We start from the raw sequence: 24,612 nt of genomic DNA, 5'->3' as shown, positions 1-24,612 counted from the left end.
AATCATCAAAAACATGTCAAACTTTGCTACAAACATAATTAAAACGTCGACGTCCTACGGGTTTTCATTTTTTAAAATCTATCCAAAACATAATCTAAAGTTAATTTCTTAAGCAATCCTTTCTCTATATAACATAAGTTCGTCGCTCCATAACATAATATTTCAATTTTAATTTTCAACTATTCAAGCCCTAGAAATCATAACGTAAGTTGTAATCACCCTAAAAATATATAAACAACATAATCACTCTAAAAATCATCTAAACAACCATAAACAACGTCAAAACACACAAAATTTCAAACCTATTTAACAACTTTATTACCCTTTTTTCTCCTATAATATCAACCAAAATCATCAAAATAACAAAGAAACTTACCCGTGTTCGGATTCCGGTTAGATTTGGTGTCGAACAACGGTGGTATGGTGGCTGATTACGGTGGTCGCCGGCTGCTGGACTGTTGTCGTTTTGGTGATGTTGTTCGTTGGCAATGCAGGGACGCAAGAGAGAGAGAGAGAGAGAGAGAGAGAGAGAGAGAGAGAGAGAGAGGGAGAGATTTTCTAAAGGTTTTGGGCTTTAATTATTTTATTATAGTTTGAAATATTGTTGGGTTTGGTTAATGGGCTAAGACTTAGTGGGCTAGCTAGTTAGGAATTATAAGTGGGTAAAGGTATGGGTATTTGGGTTTAGTTAGTTAGGTAAGTTATATAATTTAGGTAGTATTTTTTTTTTTAAAATAAGAGTTTACTAAAAAAATTAAAATATAAATTGATAACACTTTTTTCATAAGGCGTGCGGTCGAAAAATTTCAAGGGGTGCGGACGAAAAATTCCAAGGGTTGCGGACGGGATTTTCGACGGAACTTAGCACTAAATTTTTTTCCCCGAGGGTGCTCCGCCCCTGAGCATGTGTTCAACTTACATTTTATAGATTGGTTAACTATTTTGATGTAAGGCGTCCAATGGGATCTAGTGCTCAAGCTAACGGAGATGTGTATACTCCTCATGTTGCTGCAAAATAAGCAGCTTTGATGTCAAAAGCTAGTGCACATTCTTTAAGATCATTTAACTGACAAAAAGGAATATTTGAGGTAATAACTCAAAAGGGAAAAAATGTTCAAATAGTTAATTTGGAACAAAAAACTTGCACATGTGGTAAGTGGGAGATATTCAAGTATCCGTGTTCTCATGTTTTGAGTGCATGTGCCAATCTTTCTTTAAACACTTGGCAATATGTTCATAAATGCTACTCAATTGTTAATTATTGTGCTACTTGGCCGTATGAGTTTTCGCCACTCCCTCATGAAGCATATTGGCCACAACAATCATCTATTAGAGAATTACTTCCCAATTCAGATCTAAAACGAGATAAAAGGGGTCATCCTCGCTCAACAAGCCTACGAAATGGAATGGATATTAAAGAGAAGAAAAGGACCGTGCTTTGTGGTATTTGTAGACGACTTGCCCATAACCGGGCAAGATGTCCCGCTAAGCCTAGAAGAATGAATAACGATCACTAAGTTGGTTGGATTTTTTGACATGTTTTCTTTTAATCTGTTTGAAATTGAGATCGGTTGTGACTCGACTTTATTTGACATTTTTTGTTTTGTTTGTATCTGATATTGTAACCGGTAATGCGTCAAGTTTAATATTTGATTAGTTTTGTCATATTTTTTATTTCATTGTTTGGATTTATTTTTAGATTATTCATGGCTGAAACGGTATTGTTGTTGGAGTTCAAATCATGATTGGAAAAACTAAAATAAAAACATAAATATATGGTAAATCAAATAAAAAGATTAAAAAAAAATCATAAAAGAACAAAAAAAAAAAAATGACTCACTGAAACGTTAATGTGTACTGGAGTAATTTGCCATTTTTCTAATTTTTTATTCTAATAAATAAATGAGTTATAATAAAAAAATATATATTAATTTTTTCATTAGGTTTATTAGTACCCTGATCTGATCTGGAAGCAGTGCTTTTCGGCTTAATCGAAGTTGTCCTTTCTTATTGATCTGTAAATTACAATGAAAACAAAAGTCTACCAAAAAACTGAAACAAGTCCCTTTTTGTTAAAGAAAATGAAAAGTTAGGCATACAAGGAAAGAACTTCAAACCTCAATTAGTTTAACATCAACAAGGTCTCCAACCTTGAAAGCCTGAAACAAATCAACAAACATAACCATCAACTGATTGAAAGAATACAAGACGGTAACCAATGTGTTAACAATTACATCTTCTGGTTTTGACAACCGATCTGGACTCGACTCACTGATGTGACAGAGCCCCTGAAATGTAAGTTCCCACATAAAAGAAAACGTGTTCATAATATATATTAAACTAATGGCACACAAAAATGCGGTTTAAACATAAGGTTATGATTGGAACATGGTAAAACCTATCAAAAAACGGATGTTGAAGCGCATCCATCGCCGTTGGCCTGGGTCCCATGAAAGAAGTGAAGCAATCAGATTAGCCGCATCTGCGCTTGCATTCGGTATCAATGCAGAAAACTGGCAACCAAAAAGCCCAACAGGAAACTGATACTTCATTTTCCTTGCAAGATCAATCCCACCAAGTCATGTAGTTTCTGTTGGTGTCCCCAACACTTTACATATCTTGTACATTACATCGGCTCCAGAACAACCTTGAAACAACGGTTTGAGGGTAATTCCGCCATGATTACACCCATAGCCCATATATCAACCGCAATATCATACACCAGAGATTCAAGAAAAACCTCTGGGGCACGATACGCAGGGGTTGTAACATTATGGGTGAATGGTGAGTGACTACTACACTCGCTGGTGAAACCAAAGTCACCGATCTTTATCACATTCTTGGAAACAAGAAGATTTGAAGGTTTAAGGTCACGGTGAACGTAGCCTTGATGGGGAATGTGTGCAACACCTTGAAGAATTTGAAAACACATGTTTCGAATCTCAGATTCTAAGAAGGGTTTCGTTTGGTTGATTATACGATCGTAGAGGCTGCATTCCATGTATTCGAATACCAAGAACACGATGCCTTGTTTATTGATTATTTCTTTAAGTTTGACTATGTTTGGATGGTTGTTTAGGTAGGTTAATGAGTGAGTTGATTTCTCTTATATTGATGCAGTCTTTTACTGAGTACTTTCTTGTGTAAAGTTTCTTGATTGCAACTGGTGCACCATCATGAAGATTCAATGCTTTGTAAACGACACCGTATGATCCACGACCAACTTCATCGATCTTTTGATATTTATGCATGGCGTATGTGCGTATATAATTAAGTGAGTATACATATATACACATGTATGTATTGGTTTTATATAAGGATTGTTGTTGGGTTTAAGAGATGTTTCTAAGAAGTTAATAATAAGTTAATCCAAACATCCGCTTAATTTTCAAACCATCAATTTTAATCCTTCCACGCATAGCATAACCCTCACCCTCCTTAAACCACAATTGCAGAGAGATAGAGTTTAGAGGGAGGAGTTGTTTCATGACTATCTCCGACCGAACCACTTGTGGCCTCTCTGATGAATGGTGGTTTTCAATGGATAGCAGAGGAGTGACAGCGGTGGGGTTTCACGCAGGAGAGGACGGTGGTAATGTTATTGGGCCGTCAAGCGGTGGTGGTGTTTTTTCAAACCGTATACAAAATGGATGACAGCGGTGTCGACGACGGTTGTGTCGGCGGTGCAGGGCCGGCTTTGGGCCTGTGCGGGAGGTGCCACCGCATAGGGCCCAAAGTCTTAGAGGGCCCAAATTTATTTAAAAATATATAGATATTGTATATTATTTTAGAAAAATGTAAGACACGATGACTGCAGCTTGTTGGATGCCGCAACTCGTAATGGAAGTAAGGTTCCCGGGTTCGATTCTTAATTGTTCCGTTCATTTATTCTTTTTTGAGTTCATTCATGTTTTGCTTGGGCTATAGGAGTATTATTTATTCAACTTATTAATAGGGAACAGGGGAAAGGGGCCCATAGACCCACATGAATTTGTATGCTTTACATGTATAAACTTTGCCTCTACGAATTTGTATGCTTTACATGTATAAACTTTGCCCATAAACAGTTTAGTCTAATTAGCTGCTTTGTTTCATTGGGTTGTTTCGAATTGGTGATGTAGTGACATTTCGCATGTTTAAATGTTTTGATTTGTTATACGTTTTATTCAGCTGTAGTTTATGGTAGGTAATTCGGTGGTTCATTTATAGTTGAGTTGAGCTAATTAAGAACTGTATGTATTTTCGTAGGAGGGCGTATAAGTTTCGCTATGCTGTTTTGTTTATTTTCGTTTGATATTATTATTATTATTATTATAAAATTGATGGTTTAAAAATTAACCACTATGTGGATTTTGTTTTTTAGGCATGCCGCAGGTGCCCGACAACAAGACATGTGTGACATACATTGGCGAAGTTGGTTTTGGAAGTTTTGTCAAAATGGTTTACTATGGAATTGAGTATAGATTAGGCAGCTTATGATGTACTTAAATCAATTCCGGTGACGATGAAGAAAGCTACAACGCTCATTGTAAGCGTTATGATCGATGTTGTTATGGATTCTGTAGTTTAAGGATCATATTGTTATGAAATTGACTATCTGGTTGTTGATTGTTATACATATAGATCATGATGATATATGTGATTTGTGAATGAGTTATGCTATCTTTGGTTGTTTCAGGTTTGTCCAAGTCAAAAGAGCAGAGATTTGGAATGGTACTTTTTCTGTGTCCTTGACAAAAAGTATGGGAATGGATGTATTGGAAGACTACTGGAAAGGACTGAGTGGTTCACCACAGGTCTCGATAAATTAGGATGAGGAAAAGTTTAGTGTATGATAGTGGTTGCGCCCTGACGAGGTATGACCCGGATCGGCTAACCCAACCCGGTCATTACCTATTATTTTATTATAAATAATTAATTACACATGTTTATTCTAGAATGTTCTATTCTGCATGGATAAACTACGTAACCAAATCCCCAACTTTTTGGGAAGATCATGCAAATCCCTAACTTATCGGAGCCCATCCTAAGTTAAGGGAAACCCTAATGGTAAACTATAAATAAAGGCAAACATCTAAGGTATGGATCATCTTGCTCTCGTTCACTCTTTCTCTCTATACACTTAAACTTTCTCCCAAACCGAGACTTATTCTCACGCTGGAGGGTGGTTACAGGAATAACCCCATTCCTGTAACGAGTCCTAACGGTGTTCTGTTTTGCAGTTAGCAGTTCGGATCGCCAAGAGTTGAAGTCCTAGTTGGATACTACCGTGAAGGTCAGTGTTTCTTCATTGGCGCCATCGTGGGACCAAACGTTAACAACAACAAAACTGGACCCAATGGCAAGCGATCAGAACACGACAGTAACACCGAGTCAGGCGATGATAACTAGCAACCCATTGCTGGAGACGAACCCTGTTACCACCATGCCAGCCTCACTTGCTGTGACCAGGTCTCTCGACTTGGAATTCGAAGCTGAGGGACCACCACCAGGCTTTGCAGGCAGTTCTGCCGTCTCTTCTGGAACGACAGTGGCAGACCTTTTCTCATATACTTCATTGCAGCTCCGGTCGGTAGAACCAACTACAACAGACGCCAACGTCTTCACCCCAGCATCAACCACGAGTGCACAGACTATACGTCATAGCACTACGCTGGTTATCACATCTGCAAGCCCAAGCACTGTCATACCACAGGTGAGCGTGCCTCAATACTATCAGCCATCAGTAACATACGCCATGCCACCTCTATACTCGGCAGCGCTAATGGCGGCGTTGTCTACTCCACCACATCAACCAGTAGTTATGCCTGCAGGAATCATGAATGCCTCGGTTACACCAGGGAATCAAGCGTATTTCCCAGGATACTATTACGCACCCCCATATGGGTATTTACCCCCATATAACACTCCAACGTACACTCCCCATAGAGCAGCAGAAGGCTATGCTTAGCAGTCGCCATACGCGGCTTATATGCCACGTTGGTGGACTTTTCCAACATCACAGCCGGTTTACAGTCAGACCCCGCCAACAGCGGAACCTGCGTATGACAGAGGAAACATATCTAGGCCTCGTTTTTCTCTAGGCGGAGGCCCTAGCCCTACACTGAACATCACCCCGGCTCAACCCCCTGTTACCCAGGGTACCAGCCAGGGCGGGGCAACTCCTCCAATACAACCCATCAATGTAGAAGAAGACGAACTTACTAGACCTTACAAACCAGTGGATGCTACTTTCAAGTCCAAGTTCACCAGAAGAATAGCGGAAGCTCCTATTAAGGAAAAACCCAAGATGTCTCAAACTGTGGGCAAGTACGATTGTCTAGGCGATCCTGATGACCATCTCAATCTATTCAAAAGCGCTGGGGAAGTAGCCTGTTGGCCCATACCCCTCTGGTGCAAGATGTTAGTCCAAACACTTGTAGGTGCAGCCCAGGTCTGGTGGGATAGTTTACCCACCGGGGAAATTGACAGTTTCGAAGATCTAGAGGCCAAGTTCATATTGCAGTTTAGCCAACAGAGAAGGCACACCAAAGACCAAAACGAACTCCTCCACATTCGCCGCCGAGACAATGAAATAGTGGAAAGTTTCATCGTTAGATTCAACAAAGAAATCCTGGCGATCCCAGGTGTCACGAACGATCTAGCATGTGGTGCTTTCCTACAAGGGGTAAATGATTATGAGCTATTAAGAACACTCCACGGGAGGGATGGTGTACCTCCCACCATAGACGAAATCTTGAGGATAGCTAAGGTATACGTCACACAAGAGAAAGCTGTTGCCGCCAGTCACGCAGCCAACAGAAAGAAAAAGGCTCAGAAAAACCAGGATAACAGAGAGCACCGGGGCTCCAAAGGTAAAGGTAGAGGAGACCGATATCAGAGAAGTGACAGAACGGACTCGCGGTATGATAGGTCTAAAAGCACCTATTCAAGGAATGAATCATCCTCTAAACCGCGGTTCGATTACCCCAACTTGAGCAAAACTCCAGCAGAAATCCTAGCCTCTGAAAACCTCAAGTTTAATCCTCCGAAGCCGCTAAAGGACAACCCCAACAAAGACACCAACAAGTATTGTGAGTACCACAAAGGAAGCGACCATGATACCAATGACTGCTTTCAATTGAAGAAGCAGATCGAGTATTTCGTGAAGGCGGGAAAATTGGCTCATATGGTTCGAGACATCAAACAGGGCCCGCCCCCGCCAAAGAGGAAAACGATAAAGGGGCGGGTAAGAGGCCACGAGAGCTAAACATGGTATATGCTGATAAGGGAAAGGGGGCTAAGCGGAGTTTCTCCACGCTCGAACCCTGGATGCTAGCAACCATGACAATCGAGCCACGCGTGGAAGATTTACACCTCACCATTGATGCCTTAATCATATCCGCTGCGGTAGGTGACTATAACATGAGAAGAATCCTTGTAGATACCGAGAGTTCTGAAGATATCATCTACGAGCATTGCTTCAATAGAATGCAACCAGAAGACAGAAGGCTGCTTGAGTCAGTGCACGCCCCTATTAAAGGTTTCACTAGAGAGAAGGTTGATCCAATTGGCCAAATTACTTTCCCAGTTACATTCGGGCAAGAACCTTGGGAAAGAACCATACTCCTTACATTCCCTGTGATGCGCGCTGAGTCTTTCCACAATGTAATCATTGGAAGGTTCACCCTGGGAAAATTGGATGCTATAGTCTCTACATCGCGGGGGTTCCTGAAGTTCCCCACCCCGCGGGGTATTGCAACAGTATTTCGAGATAAGCTGGGAGAAAAAAGATGCCGTCAAGGGCCCACCGGCGCCATCGGCCCGGAAATGTGGGTATTAAGCACATGCCATCCGGATCAGACAGTAACAATAGGGGACAGCCTATCCCCTGAAGTTAAAAATAACCTGAAACAACTGCTGAGAAGGAATGCCAACATCTTTGCTTTTGAGCACTCTGACATGACTGGGATACCCCGGGATAAGGCAGAGCACAAGCTAGCAACACTCCCGGGCATTAAACTCATTGCACAGGGTAAACGCAGCATGGCCCCTGATCGAAAAGCAGCAGTGGTCAAAGAAGCGCGAAAGTTGGTTGAAGCTGGAATTCTCAGAGAAACAAAGTATCACACATGGGTATCAAACCCTGTGATGGTCAAGAAACCAGACGGCACATGGCGAATGAGCATCGATTTTAAAGATCTGAATAAAGCATGTCCCAAAGATGCATACCCGCTACCCGAGATGGACTTTAAGGTTGATTCTCTGGTCCCTTATAGGTACAAGTGCTTCTTAGACGCCTATAAGGGTTATCACCAGATTAAAATGTCCAGGGAAGATGAAGAAAAAACGGCGTTTCATACCGATGTGGGCATTTTTTGTTATACCAAAATGCCTTTCGGCCTGGGAAACGCCGGAGCCACTTATCAGCGGCTCATGGACAAGGCTTTCGAAAAACAAATTGGCAGGAACTTAGAAGTATACGTTGACGATTTGGTAATCAAGAGTAGGGAAGAAAAACAAATGCTTGAATACATTGAAGAAACCGTCCAAAAGCTTAGAGAATACAATATTAAGCTCAACTTGAAGAAATGTTCATTTCGGGTAGAGGAAGGCAAGTTCTTCGGAGTAGTGGTCACCCGGGACGGCTTTAAAGCTAACCCGGAAAAGGTAGCCGCCATAACGCGGATGCCCTCTCCCAGGACTTTGCAAGAAGCGCAAGCGTTAAATGGGCGTCTAATGGCTATAAATAGATTCTTGGCAAGACACGCCGAGAGGTCTTTGCCATTTATAAAGACGTTAAAAGATTTCCTTAACAAGAAAAATTTCAAATGGACCAGCGAAGCGGAAGAAGCCCTGCAAGACATGAAACTTTTCATCGAGAAACTACCCATGCTGACAGCGCCATACCCAGAAGAACTACTCATAATGTATCTAGCGGCGGCTCATAACGCGGTAAGCGCGGTACTCATGGTGGAAAGAGATGGGAAGCAAACACCCATATATTACATCAGCCGAGTTCTGGCGGGACCTGAAACACGGTATCCAACACTTGAAAAGTTGGTCCTAGCACTAGTTCATGCCACCCGGCGACTCAGAAGATATTTTCAAGGGCATCGCATGCAGATCTTAACAAATTACCCGCTACAGCAAATATTGCACAAGCCAGAGATCTTAGGAAGATTGGTTAAGTTGGCAATCGAGTTGGGAGCCCTGGATACCGAATATCGAAAGCGAACAGCAATCAAGGGACATGTGATCGCCGATTTCTTGGCTGAAATTCCTAAGGGTGAAACAATACAGGATCCCGCTATCCAGGATATCCCGGAATCCAGCACAACCAGACAAACATGGAAACTTTACACTGACGGATCATCCAGCGGGAAAGGTTCCGGGGCAGGTCTCATGCTGATAAGCCCAGATGAAATAAGGCAGATGTACGCCTTACGTTTTGATTTTGAATGCTCTAATAACGAAGCAGAATACGAGGCGCTACTCGCGGGCTTGAGGATGGCCCGATCTATGGGAGCCACAAGAGTTGACGCGTATGTTGACTCTTTGTTGGTTAATAATCAAGTCAACGAAACTTACGAGGCCAAGGATGAATCGATGGCAAAATATTTGGCTAAAACAAAGGAGCTCATAGCTTCCTTTGATAATGTAACGCTTAATCACGTCCACAGGGGGAAAAACCAAATAGCAGACGCCTTGAGCAAACTTGCTACTTCGGGCATGGAAATAGAAGTAAAGGTAGAAACGCTGCAAATGCCTTCTATTGAACCCCGGGAAGTTTCCGTCCTAACGGCAGAAGAACCCTGTTGGTACACTTCAATACTAAAGTTCCTCACAAAAGGTGAATTACCTCCCGCAAGGGGTGAAGCCCAAAAGATCCAAACCAAGACATTGCCATATGAAGTCAACAATGCCGTCCTCTATAGGAAATCATACTTGGGACCACTACTGCGGTGTGTATCCCCAGCTGAGGCAAAACATCTTATCCAAGAAATACACTCAGGCATATATGGCATTCACGCGGGACCCCGGGCAGTTGTGGCGAAAATCAACAGCGCCGGGTACTATTGGCCCGGGATGCATGAGGACGCGGTAGAGGAACTCCGAAGGTGCCGTAGTTGCCAAAAATTTGCTCCTCAAACACTCCGTCCCAAGAATAACTTAATCCCAGTCACAGCGTCCTGGCCTTTCTAGAAATGGGCGGTTGACATCATGGGGCCATTCCCGCTGGCCCCCGAGAAGCTAAAATACCTTATCGTGGCAATCGACTATTTCACCAAGTGGGTTGACGCCAAACCCCTGGCTAAAATAACCGCTGAAAACGCAAAAAAGTTTCTCTGGGAGTACATTCTGTGTCGATTCGGACTGCCACTGTATTTGGTAAGTGACAACGGAATGCAGTTCACAGACAGGGTCTTGCAAGATTGGTGTGCAGAACTTCAGATTCAACAAATCTTCACATCTGTAGCACATCCCCAAGGAAACAGCCAGGTGGAGCGGGCAAATTGGAGTTTGTTGGATGGTATAAAAAGAAGGCTAGGTTATGAAGGAAGCTTGGGTGGAAGAACTGCCAAATGTCCTCTGGGCACATCGAACAATGCCTAAGATGAGTAACAATGAAACCCCCTTCAGCCTCACCTATGGCACGAAAGCAATGATACCCGCGGAAGTTGGTTTGCCCTCGCTACGACGTCTTACTACTAATGACGATAATGACAGGCTCCTAAGGGAAGGCCTGGATATGCTCGAAGAAAGGCGTGAGGCAGTCGCCATCAGCGAGGCAAAGTATAAGAAGACTCTGGAAAAATACTATAATCAGCGCGTGGCTCAGCACACTTTCAAGGAGGGCGAGTATGTCATGCGTGATAATGAGGCAAGTAGAGTGGAACCCACAGGCAAATTGGGACCCAACTGGGAAGGCCTCTACGTCATTCAAGAAGACCTAGGCAAAGGGGCCTACCGCCTATCAAGGCTAGACGATACCGCGGTTCCATGTAGCTGGAACGCGGCTCAACTAAAAAAGTGTTATATGAACACCTTGCCCCTAACGGCGGGTATGATTGTTTTCCTATTTGCAAACAAGTGTAATCCATCTCCGACGATGTTTCTTTTTAAGTATTGAGTTAATAAAAGTTCTTTTCTTTTTTATAATTATCTCTCATAACATTCACCATCTCATTTATACTGCACTTTACGGTACTAACAATTACCATCGCATTTTAACTGCACATAACGGTAAATAAGCATCCTTGACACGAAATATTTTTCATATATAAGTCAAAGGGTCAAAAATATACAGCGCTAAGAGTGGGTATCTTGCTAATAGATACATTAACCACTACAAAAAGATAGGTATTTTGGTAATAAATACATACAACTATCTTACAAAAAACCAAGTACTTGTCCCTGTTGCTAAATACCAACATATGTGAACCAAAAACGAACATGTTCAAAACATCTACTTCTGGGAAAGCGTTGCTCTCACCTCTGCAGGGGTGTGCAACGCTACACCATAATCTTCCAACGAATGAGGATCAATGATCAACTCATCGACATTCCCCTCACTCACCGGAAGGGCCACCACTTCCTGATCACCAACCAGTTTCCTGCCGGAACGGCCACTGCGACGCCGTTCGTACAACAATCCACAGCGTTGAACATGATCAGGTGGAACGGCTCCCATAAGAGTATCAACTGATAGAGAAGCTGCACTTACCTCAGCTTGGGAAGGATCCTCGTATATGATGCTCTTACAAGACCGACTAACCCGGGGTAAGACATCATTAGAAGGCACTCTTTCTCCTCTGATCATCTCCTCCATCACCGGAATTTGGAAAATGTCGGAAAGTCTCTGTTTATAGCTCCCCCGGCTCATCTTTTCGAATTACTGATGTGTGTAAAATACAACATATAAATTACATCAAATGAGGCATAAAACTAACCCTTTTTAAGTACTAATGTTGGAAAAAGAGTGTTTTTGTCTTCCTTTTGTATTTTCAGGATTAAAAGAGCTCAAATTCACAAAAAAAGCAAAAAGACAGCTAAATCTAACATAAATACAAGAAAAGGAACATAAGTGGATTGCCCGACCCCTCAACAGCATCCTCCCAAGCAAAATAGAGAAGGCAGAAGACTGAACACGCCCCGTGCTCAGCCAGCACGGGGCCGTGCCCAAGAAGCAGCAGAAAAGACAAACTTATAGAAGCTTCTATTGCCCACCACGGGGCCGTGCTCAGTGAACACGGGGGCGTGGCGAAAGTATAGCAGGCGCATTAATTGTAATTGCGAATTACAATTAATGAAGAGAGAGAGTGTCAGACAGGCACGGGGCCGTGCCCAGCGGACACGGGGCCGTGCCCAGCCTTCTGTTCAGCCTATAAATAGGAGTGCTTGGTTTCATTGCAACTCATCCCTTGGCACACCACCTCTCTCACACTTCATCCACCACCCACCACCACCATAACACCATCATCCACCACCATCATCCATTGTCCATCATAGAGTGTGTGAGTCGTCTCGGGATCCAAGATTGATCGTAAGAGTTCTTGACAATCAAGGCCATGTTTGCCTAAGTCTCTTACATCACTTGGTGAAGACAAGTGTTTAGTATAATACTTTTTATTTTCAATCTTTTGCACTTTTTATTTGGTTTTGTATTAATGACTTTAATAACTAGTTGCTTATGTTGAAGGTGATCTTTCCTTATCGTTTGTCCGTGGTGTCTTGGCATTATTTTACTGTCTATATAAAATAAAAGATTTTCACCATTCATATCTCCACGGTCTATATGGAGGTATGTTGGCTACCTGGTCGGGGGTTAAGGGAACGGTTTGGTAAGGGTCTTGCCCTTGTTCAGCGTTTAGAGGTCCTGCAAGGGACCTGGGTCAAATTTAGTAGGATCTCCTTCAATACCCATAGGTATTGGATGGCGGGAATCCAAACTCTTTGACCCCCTCATAAGTTAACTACTATTAATCATATAACCCGGCTATTTAGGACTGTATCCCTGCTGACTCAGACTACTTAGTCGAGGGTAACGTCACCTCCAAAAGAGGGGCCTACCATAATTTGCATTAATAACTTAATTCATTATCTTTCAATAATCCGACCCTTTAGGATTGTATCCTTGCTGACTTAAACTACTGGGTTGATGGTAACGTCGCCTTCAAAAGAGGGGCCTACTACAATAACTAAGATAATCTCTTAAACAAGTGCAAAAGTGCGAAAATAATCAAAGGTTATACTAATACACGAGTCGGATCCAAGTGATTCATCTTGTCTATCTGTTTTTATTGTTATTTTATTTTTCAGCATTTAGTTAGTTTTCATTTTCTTAGTTTAAAAATCTTTTCTAACTTTTTGATTTGATTAGACGTTGAGGATAAACCGGTACTAAAAGCTCTTGTGTCCTTGGACGACCTCGGTATTTTAGCAACACTATACTACGTCCACGATGGGTGCACTTGCCCATATGTGTGTTTAGTGTTAGTGAATATCGTGTTTTATAAATTTAAAACTTGGCTAAAAGTGTAAAAAGGGCTTAAATATACATCTAAAACATATACACACTAGCACGCATCAAGTTTTTAGCGCCGTTGCCGGGGACAGAAGGATTTTATGAAAGTTAGGAATCAACGGCCTAATCATATTTTTACTTTTCTTTTTAATTTTTTTAGGATTTTCTTAGTTTTTCAGCTTCTGCAGAGCTCAGCACGGGCCGTGCCCGCTGAACACGCCCCCGTGCTCAATTATTGGAACTGGCAATCCTGTTTTAAGTCAGACAGTAAGCTGAACACGGGGCCGTGCTCACTCAAGACGCCCCCGTGCCCAAGATTCATTTACTGAAAACAGAACCGTTAGATCCCGGCGGTTGGTAATTTCTGACATAAACATGAGTGATAGTAATTCTTTTTACTTTCGGCACTCTTATGGTACGTGGTGTCAATTATGTGGAGGCGAACATAAAGAATTAGAATGTTACTTTCTAAATTATAGGCCCCACTACATAGACCCACCGATTCCTTATAACCTTAAGAGGGGCGAAAGTAAAAATAATCACTATCTCTCCCTCGAATGCGCCCAACCAGATATTCTAGGAGAAATGCTCCTTGACGAGTTATTTCAACTAGAAGAGCTAATCTTAAATTGGTCAAAAGAGCTTAGGAAGGATTTTATTGATCCACCCCAAGACAATGACCATGAAGAAATGTTGGGATCGCATTCCGACAACCTCGTTGCTCCCAAAAATACCTTCATACCTAGCGAAGACTTGGACGATAGTCGTCCCTGTGCCGATTGTGCCATGAAGGACTCTCCATCGACTTCGTTCGGTGCATACATAGACCTGAGCGATTCGGCATACACCTTCTTTGATGAGAGCCCGGGAAAGGGTTGGACTTGTCCACCTAGAATGAAAATAGGAATTACCCTCACCGACAACCTCTTGCGTTCTTGCCTTAGTCTAGGACAATTAAGGTATATTAGGCACTTTGGGGTTGTTCCAACCAGTCAGGAGCCACCCGATACTATTAAGTTCCTTAAAAATTAGACAAACTTCATAAAACAGTCTCTCGACACGGGGCCGTGTCCAGCCAACACGCCCCCGTGCCCACCAAAAGATTCCCTTCTGATCCTTACGTCAGAATACGGACAAACTGTGTCAGAATTCCATCTACACACGGGGCCGTGCCCACTGAACACGGGGTCGTGTCCATGATGCTGTCGTTTTCTATAAATGCAGCCAAGAATTCTGCACATTTGGACCAACTTGGGACAGAGATTTGAAGGAATCTTCTCTCAACTATCCTAGGTAAGTTCTAAAAGAAGGTTCCAACAACCCATCTTGTCCTTTCCTCTCTTAACCATTTCCTTCTTCTTCATCTTTCTCCAAGAACCTCCATTAAAGTTTGAATTTTACAAGCTTTGTGGTAGGGATTGATGAGTTTTGATCAGGGAATCTTAGTAAAAATATGTTGTATAACATTGTTTTAAGTTACTAATTTTTAAAAAGACCCCACAAGTTCAGAAAATAACTTAAAAATTCAAGCTTCCCTGCTCCAAAACTCTGCAGAAAGATGAACACGGGGCCGTGCTCATTGAGCACGGGGCCGTGTCCGGTCTACTGTTTCAGCAAATAAACTATCTTTAGTTTGTTTTTCGTAGAATGTCAAGTGAAAACAGCGAAACATCTTCCGTGCATTCATCAGACAACCGAAGAGGAAGGAGGCCCTCCATTGAAGCTACACTTGTGCATTATGTAATAGCATTAAGGGAGGCTATCGACGAAATGACGTCAGTAGAGGAGGTCTTAATCGACCGTATTAACGATCTTACGGTGGGACTCGAGAGTAGCTTCCAAGAGATTAACCTCTTGCACCAGAGGTTAAATATTCTTGTAGCACCCCCGATGGAACCGGTCCTCCCTCAACAGGATTGGAACCTGGCGCTCGGAGTTAACCCTACCGGGTGGGACGACTTTCCGGCGGAACCTCCGATGGAGCACCAACAAGAGATCCCGGTGGAAATCGAAACTCCTCAAACTAATGCTAATGAGCCTTCTTTTCTCCTTCCAAGGGAGGTGGAGGAGTGGCTCGCCGACATATGAGGAAAGCCACACCCGAAAGAAGGAGTTCTATAAAGGCCATATCTAACCAAGACTACTACCTTTTTGGAAATTTTGCTAATTAAAATAAAGTATAGGCTAGAACTCCATGGTTTAATGCTTCTTTGTTTTCTTATCTAGTTTAATATAAATTTAGGACTATGCAAGATCTCTCTATGATTTCAATGGAATGATGGTTTGAATGGTTCATAATAAATAAAACACACTCATGGTGATAAAGGATGATAAGGGAAATGAGAAACATGGCCACATGCACAAGAACAAGGCCACACGTCGACAATTTCTCCGTTACAGTAGGTTCAACACGGGCCGTGCCCAGCCAACACGGCCCCGTGCTGAACCCCCTGCAGAAAAATGCCCAGTTCAGGTAACTAGACACGGGCCGTGTTCACCAGACACGCCCCCGTGTCCAGGCTTCCGTTTCTTTTTCTTAATTATCGTTACTGGCACCTGAACACGGGGCCGTGTCCGGTCCCCACGGGGCCGTGTCCAGACTGCCAGTAACATAAATTTTTGCTTTTAAAACCATGTTATACATTTAATCAACCTAAAAATTTATTTTTGGGACACATTGAGGACAATGTGTAATTTAAGTGTGGGGGGGGGGGATGCTAAAACCTTGAAATTTTGCAAGTCCTAATAACAAGCCTTACACAAAACTCTATTGGAACCGCTAATCACCCCAAATTTTTTCAAAATTTTCATTTTTTTTACTTGTCTAAAGTTTAAGTTGGGAATTCTAAGATTAATAAGGTTATATTTTTACAAGTTTACAACCGATAGCGTCGTGATAAAAAGAACTAACATAAGAAAATTATGGAACGGCATGACAAGCTTAGTTAAAATTCGATTATATACACTTGATCACATAGAAAAACCCATTTCCACAAAAAGTGAGTTTTGAGCCTTTATTGAGCATACAAATACACATCTTTAGACTAAATGCTCATTTTTCGTTTCTTGTGTGAATAGCCGCTTGGTTCTTACGACTCTAGAACTTGCCACGACGATTCATTCCCGGTCCTTACCAACTTAAACCCAAGTAAGTAAATGATGGAGGCATTAGGACTAACCCTTTTTCTTTCAAAACCATTATTTTTATTTTTCTTTTCACCTACCCAAAAACTCCCCCTAGTTAACCCCTTTTGAGCCTAAACCTTTCATTTCTTTACCCTAAAACCCTTTTACCCACCAAAACCCTTTTTATTTTTACCCTTTATTTTAGTAACAAACTCGGTTTTCGTGTGACTAAAAAAAAGAGAGAAAAATGATGAAGTTAGAAATAAACAAACAAAGCTCTTAAAACAAAAGCTTGTTTGAAGAAATACTTCATTAAAAATAAAAAGTCACTAAAACAAAATGTTTTACGAAAACCGACGCTTTTTACGCTTTTCGCCCTTTTCTACTAACCACTAACCCAACTACCCACCTTTAGCCCAAGCCTTTACCTAAAAAGTCCTCTTGATATTTACAAAGGTAACAAGTTAAAAAGGAGGATGATTGATTGCTTGGCAAGCCTATGGTAGGGATAAGTTCCACGCCGCTCTCGAGTGATTCACTAAAAAAATACACCTTCGGCCGAGTGTGAGTGATTTCTCCCGTGAGGTATGTGAACTTGTATATAAATGGAATTTTAAAAAGGCATGTTATGCCCAAATAAGTAATTTCTCTTTTGAAACGTTCTAAATAAATCATAACGAATAGGATTGTAAATAAATAAAAATAAAACCCAAAAAAATCTTGGATTCCCCGACACTCTATGACAAGCCAAAACCTTCTCTTCTACCCATTCCATTTGGGAGTGTAAGCCACACATTAAAGAGTTTTGCTTGAGGACAAGCAAAAATTCAAGTGTGGGGGTATTTGATGTGTGTAAAATGCAACATATAAATTACATCAAATGAGGCATAAAACTAACCCTTTTTAAGTACTAATGTTGGAAAAAGAGTGTTTTTGTCTTCCTTTTGTATTTTCAGGATTAAAAGAGCTCAAATTCACAAAAGAAGCAACAAGACAGCTAAATCTAACATAAATACAAGAAAAGGAAGATAAGTGGATTGCCCGACCCCTCAACAGCATCCTCCTAAGCAAAATAGAGAAGGCAGAAAACTGAACACGCCCCGTGCTCAGCCAGCACGGGGCCGTGCCCAAGAAGCAGCAGAAAAGACAAACTTATAGAAGCTTCTATTGCCCACCACGGGGCCGTGCCCAGTGAACACGGGGGCGTGGCGAAAGTACAGCAGGCGCATTAATTGTAATTGCGAATTACAATTAATGAAGAGAGAGAGTGTCAGACAGGCACGGGGCCGTGCCCAGCGGACACGGGGCCGTGCCCAGCCTTCTGTTCAGCCTATAAATAGGAGTGCTTGGTTTCATTGCAACTCATCCCTTGGCACACCACCTCTCCCACACTTCATCCACCACCCACCACCACCATAACACCATCATCCACCACCATCATCCATTGTCCATCATAGAGTGTGTGAGTCGTCTCGGGATCCAAGATTGATCGTAAGAGTTCTTGACAATCAAGGCCATGTTTGCCTAAGTCTCTTACATCACTTGGTGAAGACAAGTGTTTAGTATAATACTTTTTATTTTCAATCTTTTGCACTTTTTATTTGGTTTTGTATTAATGACTTTAATAACTAGTTGCTTATGTTGAAGGTGATCTTTCCTTATTGTTTGTCCGTGGTGTCTTGGCATTATTTTACTGTCTATATAAAATAAAAGATTTTCACCATTCATATCTCCACGGTCTATATGGAGGTATGTTGGCTACCTGGTCGGGGGTTAAGGGAACGGTTTGGTAAGGGTCTTGCCCTTGTTCAGCGTTTAGAGGTCCTGCAAGGGACCTGGGTCAAATTTAGTAGGATCTCCTTCAATACCCATAGGTATTGGATGGCGGGGATCCAAACTCTTTGACCCCCTCATAAGTTAACTACTATTAATACTATAACCCGGCTATTTAGGACTGTATCCCTGCTGACTCAGACTACTTAGTCGAGGGTAACGTCACCTCCAAAAGAGGGGCCTACCATAATTTGCATTAATAACTTAATTCATTATCTTTCAATAATCCGACCCTTTAGGAATGTATCCTTGCTGACTCAAACTACTGGGTTGAGGGTAACGTCGCCTTCAAAAGAGGGGCCTACTACAATAACTAAGATAATCTCTTAAACAAGTGCAAAAGTGCGAAAATAATCAAAGGTTATACTAATACACGAGTCGGATCCAAGTGATTCATCTTGTCTATCTGTTTTTATTTTTATTTTATTTTTCAGCATTTAGTTAGTTTTCATTTTCTTAGTTTAAAAATCTTTTCTAACTTTTTGATTTGATTAGACGTTGAGGATAAACCGGTACTAAAAGCTCTTGTGTCCTTGGACGACCTCGGTATCTTACCAACACTATACTACGTCCACGATGGGTGCACTTGCCCATATGTGTGTTTAGTGTTAGTGAATATCGTGTTTTATAAATTTAAAACTTGGCTAAAAGTGTAAAAAGGGCTTAAATATACATCTAAAACATATACACACTAGCACGCATCAATTACCAAATTTGGAAAAAGAAACTTAATTTATAGAAGTATAAACAGTTTGAAAGTGATGGCGACAACACAGTTAATGAAAAATAGTCATCACACGTCAAATCGCCACATTTCAGATGAACGGCGGCGTCGTCAATCATGACATTAGCATTAAATGTCTAACAAACAAATCAAGTATTTGCGCAAAAACCAAGTAAAACAGTGTTCATACAAAATATCTTGAGGAATAGTGTACATAATAAACAAAACGAAAACACTCATTCCTCCTCCGACTACTCCGCAGGGTCCAACATTAGGCGTAAGGAATCTATGCCATCTTCGTTCACCTTGTCCATCAAATCGGCATACGCGGGCAGCGGTTCGTTTTACGCCGCTTCGAGTGCATCTGCCATGTCACCCTGAAATTTGCCCCCCGCCGTGTGGAACTCGGGAGTAATCTTCTCCGATTGTTGGCACTCAAAGTAGCCCTTGTAAATACCATCGTGATGGCCAGATTGATAAGCTACGACAGAAAGGCGATCTATCAACGCTGTAAAAGGTCCCGACTGACGGAGATACTCAAACACCCCAACTAGGCCATTGGTTATTAGCCAATTCCTGTCACCCCGCAAGGCAGCCAGTTGGCTAGTCAGGCTGTCTACCTCAACGTTTGATTGCTCCAGGGCACTTTCCGCCTCTTTAAGGCGCGCCTAATGAGTGACAGAGGATTGGGCAAGCTTATTCCTTTCAGATACAAGGGAATCACAATGTTTCTGAAGTTTTCTAAGGTGCTCTTCCCACTCCTCCAACTCCTTTTGCTTGGCCCGGGCCTTAGCGTTAGATGCTTCCACCTCAACAGTTAAAGCTTAGTATCGCTCCTGCACCTGAGACACAAAGTCAGTGTCAATTCGGAATTTTTCCATCCTGGCAGACATTTCAGATCTCACCTTTTGGGCCTCGGTAATAGCTTTACGCTCCAACGCTTCCTGCACATTCTTAGCATGAGCAAGGACCCGATCCTTCTCCGCTATATCGCGGGCCCATATTATCCGCTCCTCAGCCAGGTGGGCAGTCACACGTTTCAAGTCATCTTCCGCCTTATTTTTCTCTGACAAGAACCTGCTCTCCCTCAAGCCAGCAGCTTGGAGCTGAGTCTCCAAGAGGTATTTCTAATCTTTCAACTCCTGAATAGCAGCCCGCGCTTGGTGGAGCTCGTTGTTATCATGCATCCACCTACGGCGAATCTCTGCAAGCCTCCGGGGCTGACTAACGGAGTCCACCATGGTGGAATTCATCAAATTCTCATTGTTCAACCCCTCAACATATGCCGACTCAGCCGGGGGTATGCCTGCTCAACCTAGTGCTGAATCACTGGGGCTGGTAGCATTTATCTTGCATATTGGGATCCCAGTTGATGGTAGGCAAATAAAGATCATCACCCAAGCGGGCCCCATCATCAGCAATTCCACTACTGGACCCCCCAGCATCGCTAACAGCGGTACCTCTTGCACTAGTCGCCTCATGGGCAGCAGCCACTGTGGGCATCTCCTTCTCGGTGGCAGAAAATATGCTCAATGGAGAATCAAACAAGGAGAAGGGCGTGACACTTGAAGGTAGTGGTGTGGATACTTGACTAGTTGTCACGGTCACAGCAGTTGTAGGCAGGGGTGGCGGCATAGTACAACTAACAGTGGCGTTAACACTCTCCTGGAAAATAAGCTTTGATAGGCTGGTTTCGCCAACAACGGAAGGTATAATTCCCAAAGACGTCAATGGGGCAGGGGACACACCCTCAACCTGGACCCCAGTAGTGGAACCTGTATTAAATCAGAAGTTCAATAACATAAAACACAAGGTCCACAATCGAACACACAAGCAAAATTACTTACCAAGGGACAGGGCGTAAGCAGTTTGCATAGCCTCGAAAGCAGTCCGGGCAGGAACAGTAAAAGTCTTGCGTTTTTTCGATACATTGGTCGAACTTGTCAACTCCACGGCAGCACCCCCAGCGGGTGTAGTCACGCTAACCGAGGAAGCAGCGGCTCCCGCGGCCATGTATTTCCTCCCGGTGACTCTTATCCTGACCGGTTTCTTCTCTATGGCAGAAACATTACTTCCTCCGCTGGTGGAAGGCTGAGAAATATAAGCAGCCGAATCCGCCGGCACAGCTGGCAGTACAAACTGCTCCACGTGAACCTTCAGGACATCCGGTTCCTGTTCACCAAGCACGCGGTCCGCGGCTTTCAATGCAGCATGCCGCGGGGGGTTGACAAAATCAAACAAACTCCATTCTCCTGCAACATGTACACATGTTATCTCACACATATTTAACGAAGCATATGCAAGGCAAAAAGGATATGTACCTTCATCATCCCTCCGGTACGAAGGATACTTGCTTTTTTCCTTTGATCTGTGTTCCTTTTCTTCAAAGAGAGAACTTCTAAAATCGAATAACCACAAAACATTTCACGAAGGAATCAGAGGGAAAGGTTAAGGGTATTTTGGGATATCTTCTTCTTCAGGTAATTCTCACTTCCAACAAATAAACAATTTATATTTTTTCTTTTCAAATCCTCAATTTTTATCATGTGGTTTAACGTTTTCATTGTTTTGTTTCCCACATTTCTTCAGGGAATCTTTAAAAAGTTTCTTTAATATTTAGACAGTATTATTATTCTACAGTTTGAGTTCATAGATGTATGCAGTTGTTGCTACATTGTGATAAATTCTTGTTTTTTTTTCTATCATGGGTTTAAGTTGTTTAGTATATATTTAGTATATTTACATTTACAGTGGCTAATTTTGTTGGTTCTTTAATCTTTTAGTTTTAGGGCTTTATAACTTTAGAAGCAATCAGGGGTTTTGTTAGTCTGTTTGTATATATGCTTTCAACTTTCAATGAAGAAGAAGGGGTTTCTTTTGATTTCAAATTTATATACCAGAAATAAATATAAAGAACTCAAACATTACCTGATGGGGAGAGTGCTCACATGGGGAGATGGAGAGAATGCTCAGATGGAGATGGAGATCGAGAGAGTGGTGAAAGAGACAGGGCATAAGCAGATATTGATAAAGATGATTGTATGATGGGGTCACAAATGGATCAATGAGAACCACAATTTTTTTTTTGAAACACACCCCAAGCATATGGTACAACTTATCAAAGCCAATTGTAGTTGATTATTTATAGGTAATAATATTTCTTTTCCCATTCTTTATTATTATTATTATTATTATTATTATTATTATTATTATTATTATTATTATTATTTTCTTTTTTTAGTTATAATTTCATTACCTCTTCAGTTTTGTCACTAATATTAGCACCATATGAAACAATGAAAAAAGAGTAACACTAATGTCAATTTCACAAGAAACTAGCACGAAATTCACGGATTTCTAATATAGCAACCACAAAATTACAAACTACGAAACGCGGCCCAAAACAACTACTCACACGGTTTCTAATATACGAACCACAAAATTACAAACTACGAAATCCGGCCTAAAACAACAACTACTCACCGAACTAACTAGCGATTGCCTCGATTGACTGAATACAAAAAACAACGAACACAAAACTACAAACTACAACAACTACTCACCGAACTAACTAGCGACTGCCTCGATCGACTGAATACAAAAAACAACAAACCTCATCAACCCATGACCACAACCTACTATACGCACATACCCGCGGCCGCCCCCTCTAGATCAACAACCCTCACCACCACCACCATCATCACCATCACCATTCCCCTTGACCATTGACGACGGCCCAATGGATTGCTCCATTTACCCGACTTGGGCTGATGCCACAAAAGCCCAACAGACAAGGCCCATAGACAAGGCCCACAGATAAGCTTACTTCCCCATTAAGGTTTCCCTCATATGAGTATGGGCGGGAAACGAGGATTCAGAAAAGGGAAGAAGTATTTAATGTCCGATGTGAAGAACATCTTGGCTGGCATTGTACTTCTCCAGCCAGAAATATTAAATGAGGCCACCATCCCACCGTTGGGGGTCAGACACGTGTCTGAGCCCCCCGAAGATTGTCAGAATCCGTTAGATCACCTTAACAAATATCCCACGTGCAGGATAAGGTCATATATTTATATAAGAAGAAGGAAACGGTAATGAGAGGCATCGGAAGGTATCACATTTAATACTCTCTCATTTACTCTCCTTTCATTGATTCCGACCAATATTCTTATACACTAAACACGCACGAACATTTATTGGATTCACACCTTAGAGGAAATATTCCGGTGATCACACTCATCGGAATAGGCTCCTCTCATTCTCCGGCAAGTTTACTTACTCTCACGCCAGAGCTTGGTCACGGATCCCCCTCCCGGGGTCCTCCGTGGCGAGGCTAACGGTTTATTCTCTTGTAGCAACGAAGGCAGGGATACCTTGACGTCAGCGAAGATCCATTGAACGTCAGCCGGGATTTGGGTATTCGACATTAGCGCCATCCGTGGGACATCAGCCTGATCGGTGTCTCCATACTGAACTCCGACGTTAAGGGTAGCCCGTTTCGCGAACAACAACATGACAACTCCACCCAACTCACGTACCATCCAGACGGTACAGAACGATCATGATAAGGTCACGATGGAAGATATAACTCATGAAGAAGAGAACGAGAATCAAGTGGGGAATCTGGAAAGAGAGGAACCTATAACTCCAGATTTCGTAGCCATGCACAGGGAAAAGTTAAAAAAGTGCCTCGAGGATTTAGAGAGGCAAGAAAAGCTTAACAGCCTTAGGGCTAGACTATCCTTCGACACACCTTCCAACCAGGAGGGGACAAACCCTCAAAACAAGGGCATTGGTAGTGACCCACTGGAAACGTTTGATCGGAGTGTCGCACTCCGGTCAAAGATAATATTTATAAGCCCAAATTACCCTTAACTATGTGTTAGTGGTAGCAAGGGGTCGAACCACGAAGAGTATGTGGTTTGTGTGTGGATTTGATTGAATTAAAACAAATGTCACAATTTATGAAGCTTGCTAGAATATCTTTATGATTTTGTTTAATTGAGAGATGTGAGTTTAAACTAAATGAATTGATTAAATTGATTAACAACTAATGATTAACGCTTACGAGAAAATTGGTTACTAGAACAATAACAAGAAAAAGGAATCACACCCGGTTTCGGTAATTGCTAACCTAGGATTTCTACAAGTTTTAGATTCAACTCAAATGCATATGATTAGCGGATTTAGTGTACCGTGACTTAGGTGCTAATAACTATCAACGTCCCGAAGAACGGACAAGAATACACTTTGTAATCAACACAAGTAAATCCTAACCATGAAAATGCACAATTACATATCACCATTTCGTAAAGTCATAACTTTTAACATCATTCGACAATTTACGAATACGAAACAAATGTAAACTATTGTCAATGGTTTCAAAAATCAAACACAATTTGTCACAAAGTTGAAGCAAGAA

General features: G+C 42.0%; 2 protein-coding genes and 1 long non-coding RNA gene across 3 annotated transcripts; 1 reads left to right on the top strand and 2 right to left on the bottom strand.

Moving 5' to 3' along the window:
- Window positions 1–1,962: 1,962 nt before the first annotated feature.
- On the bottom strand, window positions 1,963–2,290 carry LOC118481662. Its single transcript, XR_004865855.1, has 3 exons — window positions 2,235–2,290; window positions 2,118–2,159; window positions 1,963–2,015 (listed from the first exon to the last, which is right to left on the bottom strand). It is a non-coding gene; the product is annotated as an uncharacterized LOC118481662 (long non-coding RNA).
- A 336-nt stretch (window positions 2,291–2,626) lies between these two features.
- LOC110900211 (cyclin-dependent kinase F-4) lies at window positions 2,627–3,001 on the bottom strand. Its single transcript, XM_022147150.1, has one exon. The coding sequence runs from the start codon at window positions 2,999–3,001 to the stop codon at window positions 2,627–2,629; it is 375 nt and encodes a 124-aa protein (XP_022002842.1).
- A 7,596-nt stretch (window positions 3,002–10,597) lies between these two features.
- On the top strand, window positions 10,598–11,113 carry LOC110900387. Its single transcript, XM_022147296.1, has one exon. The coding sequence runs from the start codon at window positions 10,598–10,600 to the stop codon at window positions 11,111–11,113; it is 516 nt and encodes a 171-aa protein (XP_022002988.1).
- Window positions 11,114–24,612: the final 13,499 nt, after the last annotated feature.

The sequence above is a fragment of the Helianthus annuus genome, chromosome 1 (genome assembly GCF_002127325.2).
Source record: "Helianthus annuus cultivar XRQ/B chromosome 1, HanXRQr2.0-SUNRISE, whole genome shotgun sequence".
Taxonomy (NCBI): Eukaryota; Viridiplantae; Streptophyta; class Magnoliopsida; order Asterales; family Asteraceae; genus Helianthus; species Helianthus annuus.
The sequence above is the reverse complement of the archived record's forward strand: the minus strand, read 5'-3'. Positions and strand labels throughout refer to the sequence as shown.